Below are 16337 nucleotides of genomic sequence, written 5' to 3' on the forward strand. Positions count from 1 at the left end.
GAGGAGACAAGCCCTGAAAGGCACAGCAGTCTTTTACTGCTTCATTTGAAAAAGATAAGCAAGCATGCAATACATTCTAGGAACACTTAGAAAAAAATGGGCCCAAAGAGAAAAACTTCAGTTATTTGAAAAATTTGGCTCTTCTAAATGACTCATTTTGAGGATCATAGACAGCCAAGTTTTAGCACATGGCATGTGTGTCAATTTCATGAGCAAACCAAGTTAAATACAAAATATTTTCAATACTAAAACAAAAGATAACTCTAGATTTTCAAAACATCCTAACTTAAAGTACCTCTCAAGTTTCTATTTCTTCCTACATTTCTCAATTTTTATTGATAAATTTGAAATGTATGAAAATTTTATATTTTAAAGCTTAATATCTTTTAGGGAATTTAAAGTAGAAGAAACTGCACCAAATAGATGATATGTAATTATTATTTTATATGTCCTAGAGCATACAAGTGACTACTTTAAACAAGTCAATTCTAAATGTCTCACATACAAGTGGATAACATAGAATGACACATCAGGATTATATTTTTCAGGGCATAACAATTAAAAAATGCATTTATAGCACTCAAAAAGTATCTACCTTTATAACTATCACCAATAGTGTTAAAATTCAAATTATTTTCAAGCACTTTTCTTACTTTACATTTTCTAGTTTATTCTCTTATTTATTTATATCTATTAAGGCTACAAGTAATAAAGAAATGTACGAAGGAGGTGAAGTCTAACTTGTTAATGGATTGCCAATACTACCACCTTGTGGCCAAAAAAATCCATAAAATTGTTTCAGTATTAAAGCAGGTCCACTTTATCAACTGTTGAAATCTTTATCAACTGTTGAAACACTATATTTTTAGATCTGAACAGATTTTATGTTTGTGTGGTTCAAGCACTACTGAAAAGCCATATAGAAGTTGCATAAGAAAGTCTGAGAGCATATGTAAACAGACCCTTTCAAATTACAATGGGATAACATTGTATAATGTGATTTATTTTTCTTTAAGTAGGTGCCTTAAAGGCATGGTGTTCTTTGTCAGTTTCAACAGAAATTAACTCTGATGGAGCTTCTTATTCTTAACTTTTATGTATTTGTTTTTGGTACTAGGAATTGAACTCAGGGGCACTTAGCCACTGAGCCACATCCCCAGCCCTATTTTATATTTTATTAAGAGACAGGGTCTCTCTGAGTTGCTTAACGCCTTGCCCTTGCTGACTCTTGATCCTCCCATCTCAGCCTCCCCAACTGCTGGGATTACAGGCATGTGCCACTGTGCCAGCTTTATTTCTTGATTTTGAGATAGAGTCTCATTAAATTGCTAGGGTCTCGTTAAATTGCTGAGGCTGACTTCAAACTTAAGACTTACCACTGTGCCCAGCTGATGGAGCTTTTTAAAGAGCATGAACTCTCTTGGTGAGCTACAGATGTACTGGGGCTGCATGAATTTGGATATAGCCCAGGGGAAGCTTACATTGGTAAGCAACCAGGGGAAATTAGTTGAATCTAAAGAAGGAGCAAGGGCCAAGTTCCAAAATCACATGAAATAACACTGAGTATTCTCTGTGATATCATCCTGGCCTTTTGGTGCCTTCCCACTGACATGAGAGGAGGGGCCCTTCAACTCAACAATTTGTTGACCACATTCCCCTTTGGCTTTCCCAGGTGGAGGGAAATGGTTAAAATGCAGAGGTGAGACAAAATGTCTTCATTCATTACAGCAACCCACTAGAGTAACACCAATAACCCTAAAATTAATGCTTAATATTCACATAATACATATCTATGATCTATGATCAAGATGGAGAAACAGGAATTGAATTCACTTTCCCACTTGAAACAATCATAAAGCAAAAAAAAAACAATAAAAATAAAAAGCAACCCAGATGAAACAATGATTTTCACGATACTGGATATAAGACAATAAAAGATACTGATCTGGGGTTGGGGTTGTGGCTCAGTGGTAGAGCGCTTGCCTAGCACATGCGAGGCCCTGGGTTCTATCCTCAGCACCACATAAAAATAAATAAACAAAATAAAGGTATTGTGTACAACTAAAAAAATAAATATTACAAAAAAAAGATACTGATCTCTGAGGGATGGGAAGCGAATGTTGAGCCCTACAAGTCAGCCAGCTTATGATACTGAGCTCTTTCAGGTCACAGCATAGGGAGACAGTGATAAGGTAAAGCCCAGAAGACTCCCTAATTTGAGGAGAGACAGTTGAGACCAATGTGGCTGAAGTTCATGGGACATAGTATCAAAGAAGAGAGAACTGGACAGAGAACTCCAGAGATCTGCAGAGGGTCACCCAGGAGTATTAGGTAGAGAACTGATGAGTGCCTACATGGAGGAAACTATCCAAAACTGGGGAAGGAACTGAAAAATTTAGAGGGAACAGCACACGGTGTTTACATGCTGGCTGGATGTTCTCACAAGCCAGATTAGAAAAACTCAGTTCATAAGGCACTAGGTATAGTACTTCATAGCAGGAAATACTTAGTACTAGACTAAACACTGTTCCAAACCTGCTAAACAAAAACCAGAAGCAGACCCAAAAGGATCAACAGTTTTCAACTAACAACTGCATACCAGAACAAAGCTCAAGAAGCTTTATAAATATTCAGCACCCAAAGTAAAATTCATTATGTCTGGCATTAATCAGCAGATATGCAAAAAGACAGGAAAATATAAGCCATGAAACTAATCCATCCATCAATCAAAACTAACCCATAGTTGACATGTTAAAATTAAAAGGACATAAAAAGTTTTCAAATTAAAACTGTATTCCATATGCTCAAAAAGTTAAGTAGACACAAAAGGAATAATAATAATAAAAAAGCCCAAAGTGAATTCTAAATATGAAATGTAGGGGCTGGGGTTGTGGCTCAGCGGTAGAGCGCTGGCCTCGCACATGTGAGACCCTGGGTTCGATCCTCAGCACCACAAAAAAATAAATAAGTGAAATAAAGATATTGTGTCCAACTACAATTAAAAAATAAATATTTAAAAATAAATAAATAAAAATAAATATGAAATGTATAATGTTTCAGAGGAAAAAATACACTGAATAGGAAAAAAGATTAGTAAGCATAAAGAAAAACCAATAGAAACCATCAAAAAGGAAGGGAAAACATCCAAAAGAAATAAACACAGGAAAAAAGGATTTTTTTTGAGAGAGAGAGAGAGAGAGAGAGAATTTTAATATTTATTTTTTTTTTAGTTTTCAGTGGACACAACATCTTTGTTTGTATGTGGTGCTGAGGATCAAACCCGGGCCGCATGCATGCCAGGTGAGCGCGCTACCGCTTGAGCCACATCCCCAGCCCCATGGAAAAAAGGATTTTAAAAAAAGAAAAGTACATCAGTGGGCTATGGATAGCATCAATGCACTAATATATGGATAATTTCAGTTCCCCAAAGAGGAAAGTAACAGAAAAATATTTGTACCAATACTGCTAAAAAAACATAAACAAAAACAAAACCAAAAACTTCATGATAAACTTAGGATCGAGGAAATTCAATAAACCCTAAATGAAAAACAAAGAAAACTGCATCAAGGCACATCACAAATTGATTAAAAAAAAAAAAAAAAAACAGTTGTTATGGTTTAGATATGAGGTGTTCGCCAAAAACTCACATGTGAGACAATGCAAGAAAGTTTAGATTGGGCTATGAAAGGCTTAACTAAATTAGTGCATTACCCATTTAAGTGGATTAATGGGGTAATAACTATAGGCAGGTAGGGTGGTGGCTGGAGAAGACAGGTCACTGGTCACATATACAGCTTTGGGGTATATATTTTCTCTGATGAGTAAAGCTCTCTTCACTTCCTGATTGTCCTGTTTTGAACTGCCTTCTTCTGCCACACCCTCTACCATGATGTTCTGCCTCACCTCTGGCAAAGAGAAATGGAGTTGGCCATCTATGGACCAAGATCTGTGAAACTGTGAACCCCAAGTAAACTTTTCCTCCTCTAAAATTTTTCTTGTAAGGTCTTTTAGTCACAGTAGCAAAAAAAGCTGACTAAAACATCAATGATAAAGAAAAAATCTTAAAGTCAGCCAAAGAAAAAAAGACAAGGTGTGCATAGAGAATTAAAGATAAGTATGACATCAGATTTCTCATTGGAAGTAATGCAAATGAGAAGACAGTATCATGGCAACCTTGAAGTATTTAAAGAAAAAAACCTGTCAATGTAGAATTCTGTATCCAGAAAAAGTATCATTTAAAAATGAAGATAAAATAAAGATGTTACAGACACATAAACTTTCAAGGTCATGGAAATGCTCATCATCTCAGTTGTGGTGAAGATTTCATAGGTTCATAATTTATCAGATTATATACTTTAAATATTTACAGTATTTATTCCTTAATTAGCTCTTAAACTATATATGTACACCTGTGACATTTGATCCTGAAACAAATAAATAAACGTACTTGGAACAAACAACAGAACTTTCAGGAAAATGTTCCAGTGTTACAATTATCCAACCCCTTCACAAGACAGAATACCTGGAAGTAAGGTATCTTACCTTAAAAAAGGAATGAATAGCAGCTGTGGCTTCACTGCGAACCCTCAATATAGAACCCAGAGTGTTAGTCCTACACCTAAGGTGAGGATATTGTCTCATGTACTCCAGAGGATGCCTCTCTTTATATTTGGTAGGGAATGCCTGCCAATAAATAAGGAAAAAATTAGAAGCTAAAAAAACAAACAAAAAAACCTGTTTTATAAAACCAGTTTCCAGAGCATTTCCTAAATAGTAGCGCTTCAGAGAAAATAAGATGCTTTCCTCCTTTATTTCTTAATATAACAGATTTATATAGCCCACATAATTTTTACCAGGTAGAAGAATGGTGGGATGGATTCAGAGAGATGTGGGTTTAAAGCCAATTTTAGTATTTATTAGCTAAATTAATTAATATCACTGAGGCTTATCTATTATTTACCAAGTTTCTATCCACTAGCTGTCTGTGACTTCTTACAAATAGAGAGGTTAAGCATATAATTATGCAAAACAATTCACTGTTTGACACACAGGAGTTAAGAATATTGTAGATATTAAAGATTACGTTTTCTACCATTGTACACACACAGCTGGGGTTCAATGTTAAAATCACACAAATGTCTTGAAAACCCACAATCATATCAGCTAGTGCCAATTTATTACTGTTTATCAACATGTCACTGGGTCTAAGAACATGAGGAACAGTCAATAGCTATCTTTCATTTAGCAGAGTACTAAAAATCTACAAAAAAAGTTTAAAGGAACTTAAGGCTCCAACCTGAAATATTTCTCCATGTCCACACTTATATTACAAGATTAAAAAGTCATATCCTTTTAGACAGAAACCAAAGACTCAAAAGAAAGATAATACAAAAGCTGAATAAGAGCTACACATGCACGCTGCTTTAGTCTCGTCTTTTTAGGTCTGGTGCACACACTGATTTTTATAGTACGCAGAAACAAGTACCATGCTTGCCAAGAAGAAAATGTAGCCACAAGAATATAACTGGAATTGTTGGGGGTTCAGAATCCCTAAAGCCTAAATACTTTAAATGACACTGAACTGAAGAAGGGAAGGAGGAGGGAGCCTCTGACCACAGCACAGTGTACCGTAACTGTGTCTGCTGTGATCATTAACCTTTCTGGAAAATGCAGCTGGCAGTTCTCTGAGGTTTGTCATTAGAATGTGAGGACAGAAACACAGATTGCAGAGACTATTTACAGATTGCTTTGTTTACTTTAAGAGCAACTGCTCCACTTGCGTGTGGCAGGAAAATGAGATTTCAACAAATTATTTTGTGTTTTTAAATTTTTATGATGAGTCTCCTTATCAACAGACAGACACCAGCTAATTTGGCCCTGAGAAGAAAACTGCACAGATACAACTGCCTTTAGAGGAGATGTATGCCTCTCCATTCATGAATTCCCTTCCCCTGAGATATAGACTTCTACAGCTGATTTCACTGTGTCTACCAGAAGAAGAGTGGTGAAAGACAGATTTCAACTGCTCCAAAGAGCTGTGTCTATAGGGGGATTGCTTAGGCTTCATCATACAAAAAAGAATTGTCTGAAAGTATGGGGATGATATTTTAGTTCACAAAACTGCCTTCTTGCTGGTTGTAATTAGAGGAAAAACAACGTATTCAAAAGTGATTCCGGTCTGAAGCACAATTATTTGCTTGCATAACAAAAATCTCTCATCTTTTTTTCTATACATTATTATTATTATATTGATGAAAAAGAAATCCATCTTTTTAAGTCTTAGAACTCTCTAAAGGTAAAAACTGCGATAATTAAAAATTTTTTTTTCATATTCCTATGAGTCTCTGAAAGTATTAGTGTTGTATATGTTTGAGTGATTCTTAAAAAACATAAATGCTAAATCTAAAATCAACTGCATTGTCTTGGTTTTCAGAATAGGAAGAAAATTATTGATTCATTAATTATTTATATTGAGAGAATAAGAAAAAAGCTTAGTTGTTACCAATCTATGACAGATTTTAGTGTTTATAAAAGTCTGATTTTTATTTTATGAATAATCTCCATTTGAAGTCCTAGAGGAAAGCATAAAGTACTAATTGTAGTCCATGTTATTTTAAAATGTTCATTTCTCAATTTTTTTTCCCCATCATGCAATTGTAAGAACCCAAAGTTTGTTTCCTTGGAGGTTGTTTCATATCCTTGATTATTTTGTATAGATAGTTCCTTAAAAACACTGGTTTAGTTTACATAAAAAATACAGTTATGCAAGTGAAACCCTAACATGGAAATATCTGTATCTAATAGGTGAGTGTTCATCATTCTGATAAGCTTTGCTTAACCTGTGATAGTGAGATTTGCAAACAACAAATCAGAAATTTAGAAATATGATTACCTCAAAGGAAACTATCCTATCTAGATCTGAATTGTAATGATAACTAGGTGTTCCCAAGTGGTTAAATATGTTATTAATCTTTATTTATTGAAAGAAATTTAGCTTAGTGACATAAAATTTTAAGTTATTTCCAGGTAAAGAGTTTACAAAATCATACCCTGCCTAAAAGTTTTACTTTGTAAACATTATAGACTGAGAGAAGCCATTAAATCATTAAACTTTATTTTGCTAAAATAAAAGTTTGGTATTCATATGCAAAAAATTTGACATAGAAAAATCTGACAATATCATGGAGTTTCTTTGCCTATAAAAGTTTATTTAAAAGTGTCTTTGGGATAGAAAGTACTTAATAAGGTTCTGAAATTAAATTTATACATAAACAAAATGTCTTATCTCATTATTTAAATTAGATACTAATGGAGAACTCCTAAATAATTTTCTGGATGAATTATAATTCCTTTCCACAAATGCATCTGACTAGAAACATAAACTATTGTCAATTTTATTTATGTTTAAAATAAACTCATTTGTATACCATGCATAAAAAATACTTTTACAATTCAGAAACATCTTATTCAATAAAGCCTATATTTTTTCAAGTATAAATTCTCATATGCAAAGAAAAACAGCTAAGAAACAGCCTTAGTAATGTAATTAATGGTATAGATTTCTGGTTCTAATAATTACTTAATAAAACAGTTGGTGACTTGAAAAAAAGAAAAAAAAAAAAAAAACAAGGCAAGGAGAAGGTAACAACAGCAACAGAAGCCAAGGGAGAATAATTCAAGAACAATAAAACACATAGTAAATTTTAAATAATCATAGATCCTTCTAAGAAAGCAAAAGCAAAAATATTTACCTTTTCTATTCCTCTCGATTTCTAAATTATTTCACAATTTTTCAATTGTAATTTCTTGGAAAATAATTCAGAAGGACATTTTAAAAGAAAATTAGTGCATTTTCTTTCTTACTTCCTTACATTTAATTTTTCCTATTATTCTAAAATACCAAAATAAATTTAAATGATGCAATTTTCTTAAAATTTCTCATTTTTTGCATATTGAACATTTGAAGGTAATTATGGCAAAGACAGGAGGAGTCAAATAGCTAGAATATAAATTTCAGATGTGCCACCAATTTTACCAGGGTGGGCCTTATTTTCTCCATCTTTGTAAATTTAAAGAACTGGATTGATGACTTTTTATTTTATTCCCTCTAACCTCTTTACCAGGCTTATATATATAAAGCACTAACACAGTCTTCAAAAACAAGTATAAACATGCATTAATATAGAATTTCTTGTCTGTTCAGCACTACAACATTCCAGGTCAGCAGTATCAGTAGAACTTTCTGTGAAAAATGGGAATGTTCTCTACTTATGCTGTCCAATACGGTAGACAATAGTAACATTTGAACATTTCCTCCCCTTTCCCATCCCTCCTCCCTCCTTTTCAATCTCGGTCTTCTACTCCACCTAGAGAGGTCTTTCCATCTTCTAAGGTCATCTTCAATTTCTTTCTTCAGTGTTCTATAGTTTTCATTGTAGAGATCTTCCATCTCCTTGGTTAGATCAATTCCCAAGTATTTTATCTTTTAAGGTTATTGTGAATGAAATGGTTTTTCCGATTTCTTTCTCAGCAAATTCACTGTTTCCTTTTAAAATGCCACTGAAGAACTGGACTTCTTATCCCTGGTATGGGCTATATCCAGCATTATAGATGACTAGACATGCTTATAAAAGCTGTGAGGTTCAACTGTGACAGGCACTAAGATGCACAGATTAATGCTCAGCTCTCATAAGACTAAGTCATCTTTGTAATACTTTTACTACTATCTCTACAGGATCTATGCCCTGTTTCAATTATCAGGGAAGCATAACTGAAAAATGTTCTAAGTACCATCTTTCCAATAATCCCACTTAAAACAGATTGTTATTATTTTAAATTAAGCCTAAATAGCCTGAACAAAAGCATACCTTGGCATCACAATTTCCAATAACTTCAATTTTTTCTGCCTTCAGTTCCACATTTTGCCTTTTGGAAGGGCTTTGTACCAGCTGCCCGAGGACTTCTACAGAACTCCCAAAAGTCAATTCTCTATAATAACAAAGAAATCAAGATATTATTATATATAACTTTTCTTTTAATAAAAATCTTGCTATTAAGTATAACTTTTGTCTTAATATAAATCTTGCTATTAGAACATTAATGATAGAGTACTTACCTTCAAGTGAGTTAAAGAATCTTCAAAGTTTATGGATGCTCTGTGGTATACCCAAATCTTAAAAATGAATTCCATACATTTTTAAATGGGAATAAAGAAATTGAGGATTTACATAAAGCTATTTAGAATTAAGAAGTTATATAATTATCTGTATCAAATGTAAGTTGGTCAAAATGCTTTTTAACATATTGTAGATTACATGTAAGGTCTGATGAAATCTAAATCAGATCTGTAGTTCTGTTGATAATTCCCTGGTTTTGAGAACACACTATAGCAACATGTTATCCTTGGGAAAGCCAGGTAAAAATTACATGAGACTATTTCTAAGACAATTAAAAGTACATGTACTTTTTCTACAATGTATTTTTTAAAATTAATCAAGTTATTTACTTTAATTTACCCAGCTGATGGTCTTGAGCACACAGACCACCTTCAGGGTAGTAAGTCTATGTTCTAGTGCAAGTTTATGCACAAATTTATTGTATGACTCTTAGAGAAAGTGATGAACACTCATTTGTTTTAAGAATTATCTATTAAGAATGAGAGTGAACTAAGTGATTATGTATCTATTCCAGTTCTAACATTTCATAATTACAATAAATATGATAAATGCTCTGGTATGGCTCTGCATTGTGGATGACTGGGCATGCTTATAAAGCTGTGATAAACTGTATTAAAAATAAATTAAAACCTTAATAAACTGTATATAAAAATATAATACAATAAATACAATAAACTGTATCAAACTAAATTTATCAGGAAATTCCCCAGTTTTGTTTGCTGGCTATATTTAATATTTTAAAATTTATTTTTTAAAATCTTCCCCTTGCTCATCTATTATCCATCCTTGACTGGTGCTTTCCACACATAGAGAGACCAAATTCCCTGTGGTTCATTTATATATGCACATATGTGATTTTGTTAAATCATTCTGCATTTCCTCCCCTTTCCCATCCCTCCTTCCTCCTTCTCAATCTCGGTCTTCTACTCCACCTAGAGAGGTCTTTCCATCTTCTAAGGTCATCTTTAATTTCTTTCTTCAGTGTTCTATAGTTTTCATTGTAGAGATTTTCCATCTCCTTGGTTAGATCAATTCCCAAGTATTTTATCTTTTAAGGTCATTGTGAATGAAATGGTTTTTCCGATTTCTTTCTCAGCAAAATCACTGTTTCCTTTTAAAATGTATTCATATATAATTTATATAACTAAGATTGTCCACCATTACATCAAGGAGAGAAAACCTGATAAATCTTTCACCAAACCTGAAAGTGTTTTAAGACGCTCTGACTTCACATATGCACTAATTGATATGATGAATTTTCTCCTGGGGGCCACTGAGAATATCTCAAAGAGGTGGGTAGTCATCCTCCAGAATCTCTAAAATTTAGATACTATTAGACATACCCATTTAATTGCCATATTGATATATGTTATCAAAAAAATTACAAACTTTTCACATCAGAACAATTTTATTGTCTCAGACTCATGAGCCTATTCAATATGTGGAATTAATCCTAACCATGTTTGGAATACCAAAGCACTCTTATTTTAACAAATTAGTATAATATTCTATTCTTCATAACTTATACCCTAACATGAAAATGGTGTTAGTTTTGTTGGGCACCATGACACATGCCTGTAATCCAAGCTATTGGGGAAGCCGATGCAGGAAGAGTGCAAATTCAAGGCCAGCCAAGGCAACTTAACTAGACCTCGCCTCAAAATAAAAATAAATATATAAAAAGGGTTTGGAATAGCCAGGTGCAGTGGTACATGCCTATAATCCCAGTGACTCAGGAGGCTAAGACAGGAGGATCACAAGTTCAAGGCCAGTCTCAGAAACTTCGTGAGACCCTCAGCAACTCACTGTCTCACAATAAAAAATAAAAAGGACTGGGGATGTAGCTCAGTGGTAAAGCTCCCCTGGGTCCAATCCCTAGTATCAAAAAAAAATAAAATAAAATAAAATAAAATAAAAAATAAAGAAAGGTCAGGGATTCAGCTCAGTGGTAGTGAGTGGGCCCCAGTACTAGGAGGAAAAAAAAATTGTGTTAGTTTTAACATCTGACAACAAAATCATATAAATTTCTTCAATTTATCCAACAAATAATAATTGGTAACTTTGTCAGCACTGTGTCAGAAGCTGAGAACACAAAAACAAATGAAATACCATTCATAATTTCAAGGAGTTCTTAGTCAAAGAAGCAATCCAATAATAATTCAGTTGATTACCATCTGATAAATACATTTCAGGACAGAGCTGGGCACAGAATGTATGGGACCAAAGAGGAGAGTCACCTACCACATTCAAGGGGTGGGAACATATGATGATGGCTAAACTGGATTGGAAAGACAGGGAAGAAGAGGTTTATTAGGCAGAGTGGCAACAAGACTAGAAGCCTGAATGTAAAAAGGAGCAGAACAGCTTAGAGGAGCTGCAAGAAGAGAAGGAAAACAGATGGAAAGTAGAGGCAGGGGATACAGGCATGTGAAGATGTTAGAGAAAGAGAAGCCTGAGCTAAGGATACTGACTCCAAGTATTTGGACTTTCTTCAAAGCTATTTTTCATAGATGTGTTTAGGAAGATAGGTCAAAGGGGCAATGTGAATATTGGATTAGAGAAGTGGGGAACAATAGAGAAGAAGAAAAAAATCAAAGGACTCAAAACTTAACAACTTACCTATTGTCAAAGTTTGAATCGGCAACAACCTGAAGGCTTTCCAAAGACGACCCATCATTTACATGTAGGAACAAGACTTCCTTCTGGGATCGGACTGATCGAACCCATCCCTAAAGAAGAGAAAGATTTCTATATGTGAGCTTAAAATACTTAAAACATTCTATATTTTCTTTATACATACAAAGAAAGCTAAATGAAAGAAAAAAAAATCAATCTTGCCTTAACATTATCAGCTGCGTAAAATGAACTGCTTTCAGTTTACCAATATGTACAAATAATTTTAAATGGTTTTTCTTATAGGGAAATACACCCTTTGCCATTCTACCTTTTGTTCTGTTTTGTTAATGAAGCTCATCATTTTCAACTTTTGCCAAATATTCATCAAGTTGATGTATGTAATTTATATAACCAATCTCTTCAATATTGGCTTTTCTAATGACAATGACAAATAACAAGGTTTACATCTTGGTGCCTTTTCCCTTTTATCAAATTCCTAGATTATGTAATATAGACTAGAAATATCTTTATAGGATTTTTATTCTTTCACAAAGTACCAAACAAACAAACAAAAAAAAAAAACTCCCCCAAATGTCTCATTATAAACACATATTAAGTAATATACAAACATTCAAAGACAGTCTTAATTTAAATGACAGGTACATCAGAGTATGAGACATGCTTTTAAGTAGGCCAGTAACATTAAAACAGCTCTCAGATATGCCAAAATTAAATTTAACTACTATAGGAGTTAGGAGGGAATAACTAGTTTTCTAGTAGACACCAAACAATTGTGAAGTGTCCCACAAATGTAAAGTAAATGAATACAGGTTGACATTCATGCTTAGGAAAAGCAAGAGCTGATTCTAACCAGAAAAACTATTGACCATTCTCTGTTGTAGCCATAACCTACAGATGCTTTTATTAAAGCTCTCTATCACTTACTTGCATATCCATAATGCTTTAAGGGAAAGAAAACTGTTTACTTATTTTGAAGTGATTGCCAAGTACACAGCTGAAATTCTGCAAATGTTTTACTACCGCCATATAGTGTCTCATTCCTTCACATAATAGCTCTAAGGATTGTCATACCCATTTTACAAGCAAGAAAACTGAGACTCAGAGAAAGTAACTTGTTGAAGATTGCTGGTAAGGGTTAGACTTGAACCCAAGTCTATTTGATTAGAAAGCCCTTGATCTTTGTGAGGGCTCCATAGAATGAAGTATAAATTGTCACCGCCTCATGCACAAGGTACTTCACCTCGTCACACTTTCCCAAAGGCACCTGCATTTTGGGCATGCTCAATCAACAGTACTTTCCAAAGCACTGCTCTCTTCTTTTTTACTCGTTAGTAAAATTCAACATTCATTAAGCACTTTTTAATGTGCAAAGTTCTTTATAAATATTATGCTATTTAATTATCGCAAGAAGTAAATGACATGGTTATATTTATCTTTTTAAAATTTATTTTTAGTCGTAGATGGACATAATGCCTTTATTTACTTATTTTTATGTCGTATTGAGGATTGAGCCCAGTGCCTCACTGTGCTGGGCAGGCACTCTACCACTGAGCTACAACCCCAGCCCTATAATTATCTTTTTTTGGAAATGAAGAAACATTTAGAGAAGTTAAAACACAAGTTCAGCTGGGATTCAAATACAAGTTATACTTCAAGTTTATGTTCTTATCAATGAACTTTTCTGGAATGCTATTTCTACCCCATTCCCAGTTCCTCTGTTTGGGGGACACATCCTTGTACAATTTCCACTCCATCCTAGATTATTCTATCTGGGGAATACATCCTTCAGGACATAGTTCAAATGTCACTCCATATAAGAAGTCTTCCTTACCTACTCATAGGAGGAATTCTATCTCTGTTTTCTCATAGCTTCTTATGTTGATCATTAATAATAATCACACTGCTGAAGACTAGGTCTGTCCAGCAGAAACATAATGTGAGCTACATTAGTGATTTTCAAGTTTTTAGGGGCCACATTAAAAGTAAAAAAAAAAAAAAACAGATGAAGTTAATAATTTATTTTATTAACCAATTATGTCCAAAATACTATCAACATGAAATCAATATTTAAATATATTGAAGCCAAACATGGTGGCACATGTCTGTCTATAATCCCTGCTACTCAAGAGGCTGATGCAGGAGGATCACAAGTTCAAGGCCAACCTGGGCAAATTAATTTTTTAAAAACGGTTGGTGTATCAGTGGTAGAGTGCCTGCATAGCTTGTGTGAAGCCCTGAATTGAATTCCCAGTACTGCAAACAAATAAATAAAAAACACAAACCCCACAGATGTACATACATAGATAGACACACATGCACACATGTGTGTTTAGAGAGAGAAAAATAGAGATTTTTGCAATCTTTTTTGTTCTTCAAAATTATTATGTATTTTAAACTTACAACATATCTCAATTCAGGCTCATCACATTTCAAGTGCTCGAAGCCACAAGTGGTTGATATCTACCATATTAGATGGTAAGCACTAAATTCTGTTCTTTCCATCTTTGATTTCTCTTTTGACCAGCACACAAAAGGTGTCATTTATACATTCTAAATTAACTGATAAATGCAATTTTTTGAATTGGATCATGGAAAGAATATGAAACCCAATAAATGTATGGAGGAGCAGATCATAATAACAGCAAGGATATATGATGATATCAAAACCACTGTTATCAATGCGTTTTAGTAATCTAATGAAAAGTAATCAACTACCTTGCTTAAACTGCTCTTTTAAGAAGTGAAAGAAATAATAGTAGCTAACATTTATTGACTGTGGGCTACTCTTTATAGTCCCATAAAGTAGGGACTATTATCTGTTTTCATAAAAAGAAACTTAAGTTTTAAGCGCTTAACATGCTCATAATTAAGTTACTTAGTGGGAGAGCTTTAAACTTACACACCTTCACCCCAGGGCTCTTTCTAACTGCTACATTCCACTCTTTCTCCTAATTTATTAAACATAAATTACACGCAGGCTCAATTTTAGGCACTAAGGTGGCTAAAAGCTGAATCAAAGCCTCGATTTATTAGAACGAATATTTACTGCCAGTCACGTCAACATCAAGTCAGGTAAGACAAAGTTTCTCCCCTCAAGGGGCCAGGGCAAGGCAACCACTATATGCCCGCGGATATCAGGAGATGTATAAAGAGAAAGGGGCCTTGTTCGCTTACACTTTCCTGAATGAATAACAAGTTTACAGGTATCTTGAAAACCAAGTTCACAGTCATTACAGCAGTTTTGCAAAAAGTAACGGCAGGTATCCAAGGAAATGGAGAAATAGGAACTCGCGCTATACCTATACTTTCTAACTTTTCTTTGCTGGTCGTTCTGTCTGACCCAACAACACAAAGTAACGCTAGGAGTGGATGTGCCACATAAGTCCCTAAAGAAAGAAAAAAAAATCCCTTTCCCCACACCCACCTGAACTTTAACGCGCTCCCCACTCGCGTTCTGGGACCCGAGAGCGTCCCGTACGCTCAGTCTGGCGAAAGGCCTATGCCTGGGGCAGGGAGCAGTGGAGCAGGAGCGCAGGGCTCGAAGCAGACACCGGGCCCGGAGCATCTCGCGGCCGCCCCAGGTCACCACGGGACCAGCCCCGGCCACAGCGGGTTCGGATCCTGCCGGCAACGGCCCTCCTTCTCAGCTGTTCCCCTATACACGGTCGCAGCCCTGTCCTCAGGCGCTGCAGCCCCCAGCTCTACAAAACGACCGTCTCTGTTCCCCACTTCCAGGCACACTCAGCAAGTGCCAAAACCAAACCGCGCGCCTGGGCGGACCACGCGACCCACTGCCGCGCACTACTAGCAAAAGTACACCCCTCCGCTGCAATCTACGCTTCCACTGGCCCTACGTTACCACGTCAACGTCGCCTGTGTCATCACGTTAAGAAGACTAAAACGGAGCATGCGTACTTGTGTGCTCGACTAAGGAGGCGGGGCGGAGGTGAGGGCGGGGTCAGGAGCCAAGATGGGGCGGAGCTAAGGCAGAACCTGGTGTAGGCGTTTTCACAGACTGGGCAAGGGAGTGCAGCTGGGGTGAAGTCTCAGAGTCTCTTTCCTAAAGCTTTCAGGGAAAACTGAGAGCACTTGAAAGGCAAGGAGTGACTGATGCAGAGGGAAAGCATCCAGAAGACTTAATTGATGAGAGTAGTGACCCAAGAGTGTCAGTCGTTCCTGAGTTGTGAACTCAGAAGAAAATCAGACACTGTCCCTGATCAAATCACAGCTGGGTGGTATCAGACATCCAAATAGATAATTACGAGAAAGGGTGATCAGGTGCCAACAGAACCCAAGCTGGATATCAGAAATGGCTTTCTGAAGAAGGTAGTCCTATGAAAGGAAGTAACTAAGAGGAACTAAAGAGACCTTGAATACAGGAGTCAGAGGAGACATGAGGGGGTAACGATGATGGAGAGAGAATGGAGAAATAACAAGCGTTGCCTGCCAGAATCTTGAGTCTCTCCTTTTTCCAACACAGTTATCTGCATCTGTTTCATCGGAAAACAATGACCCTTTAATATA

General features: G+C 35.4%; 1 protein-coding gene and 1 pseudogene across 1 annotated transcript; one reads left to right on the top strand and one right to left on the bottom strand.

Annotated features, from left to right (window-relative positions):
* Positions 1 to 5793: 5793 nt before the first annotated feature.
* On the top strand, positions 5794 to 5955 carry LOC143389538 (apelin receptor early endogenous ligand pseudogene; annotated as a pseudogene).
* Positions 5956 to 5978: 23 nt separating this feature from the next.
* LOC143389658 (asparaginyl-tRNA synthetase-like) lies at positions 5979 to 15485 on the bottom strand. The gene is made up of 4 exons (XM_077108359.1): positions 15238 to 15485; positions 11796 to 11905; positions 8868 to 8988; positions 5979 to 5987 (listed from the first exon to the last, which is right to left on the bottom strand). Exons 1-4 carry the CDS (start codon positions 15376 to 15378, stop codon positions 5979 to 5981), a joined length of 381 nt encoding a protein of 126 aa, XP_076964474.1. The 5' UTR covers positions 15379 to 15485.
* Positions 15486 to 16337: the final 852 nt, after the last annotated feature.

Source organism: Callospermophilus lateralis, unplaced genomic scaffold (genome assembly GCF_048772815.1).
Source record: "Callospermophilus lateralis isolate mCalLat2 unplaced genomic scaffold, mCalLat2.hap1 Scaffold_63, whole genome shotgun sequence".
Lineage (NCBI taxonomy): Eukaryota > Metazoa > Chordata > Mammalia > Rodentia > Sciuridae > Callospermophilus > Callospermophilus lateralis.

Bases quoted from the DNA above. Each gene is read 5' to 3' on its own strand.
- LOC143389658 (XM_077108359.1), bottom strand. From the start codon at position 15,378: ATGCTCCGGGCCCGGTGTCTGCTTCGAGCCCTGCGCTCCTGCTCCACT. The intron at 11,906-15,237 runs GTGGGTGTGGGG...TCTCTTCTTTAG, and splicing joins GGGAGCGCGTTAAAGTTCAG to GGATGGGTTCGATCAGTCCG. The intron at 8,989-11,795 runs GTAAGTTGTTAA...TTGTTATTATAG, and splicing joins GATTCAAACTTTGACAATAG to AGAATTGACTTTTGGGAGTT.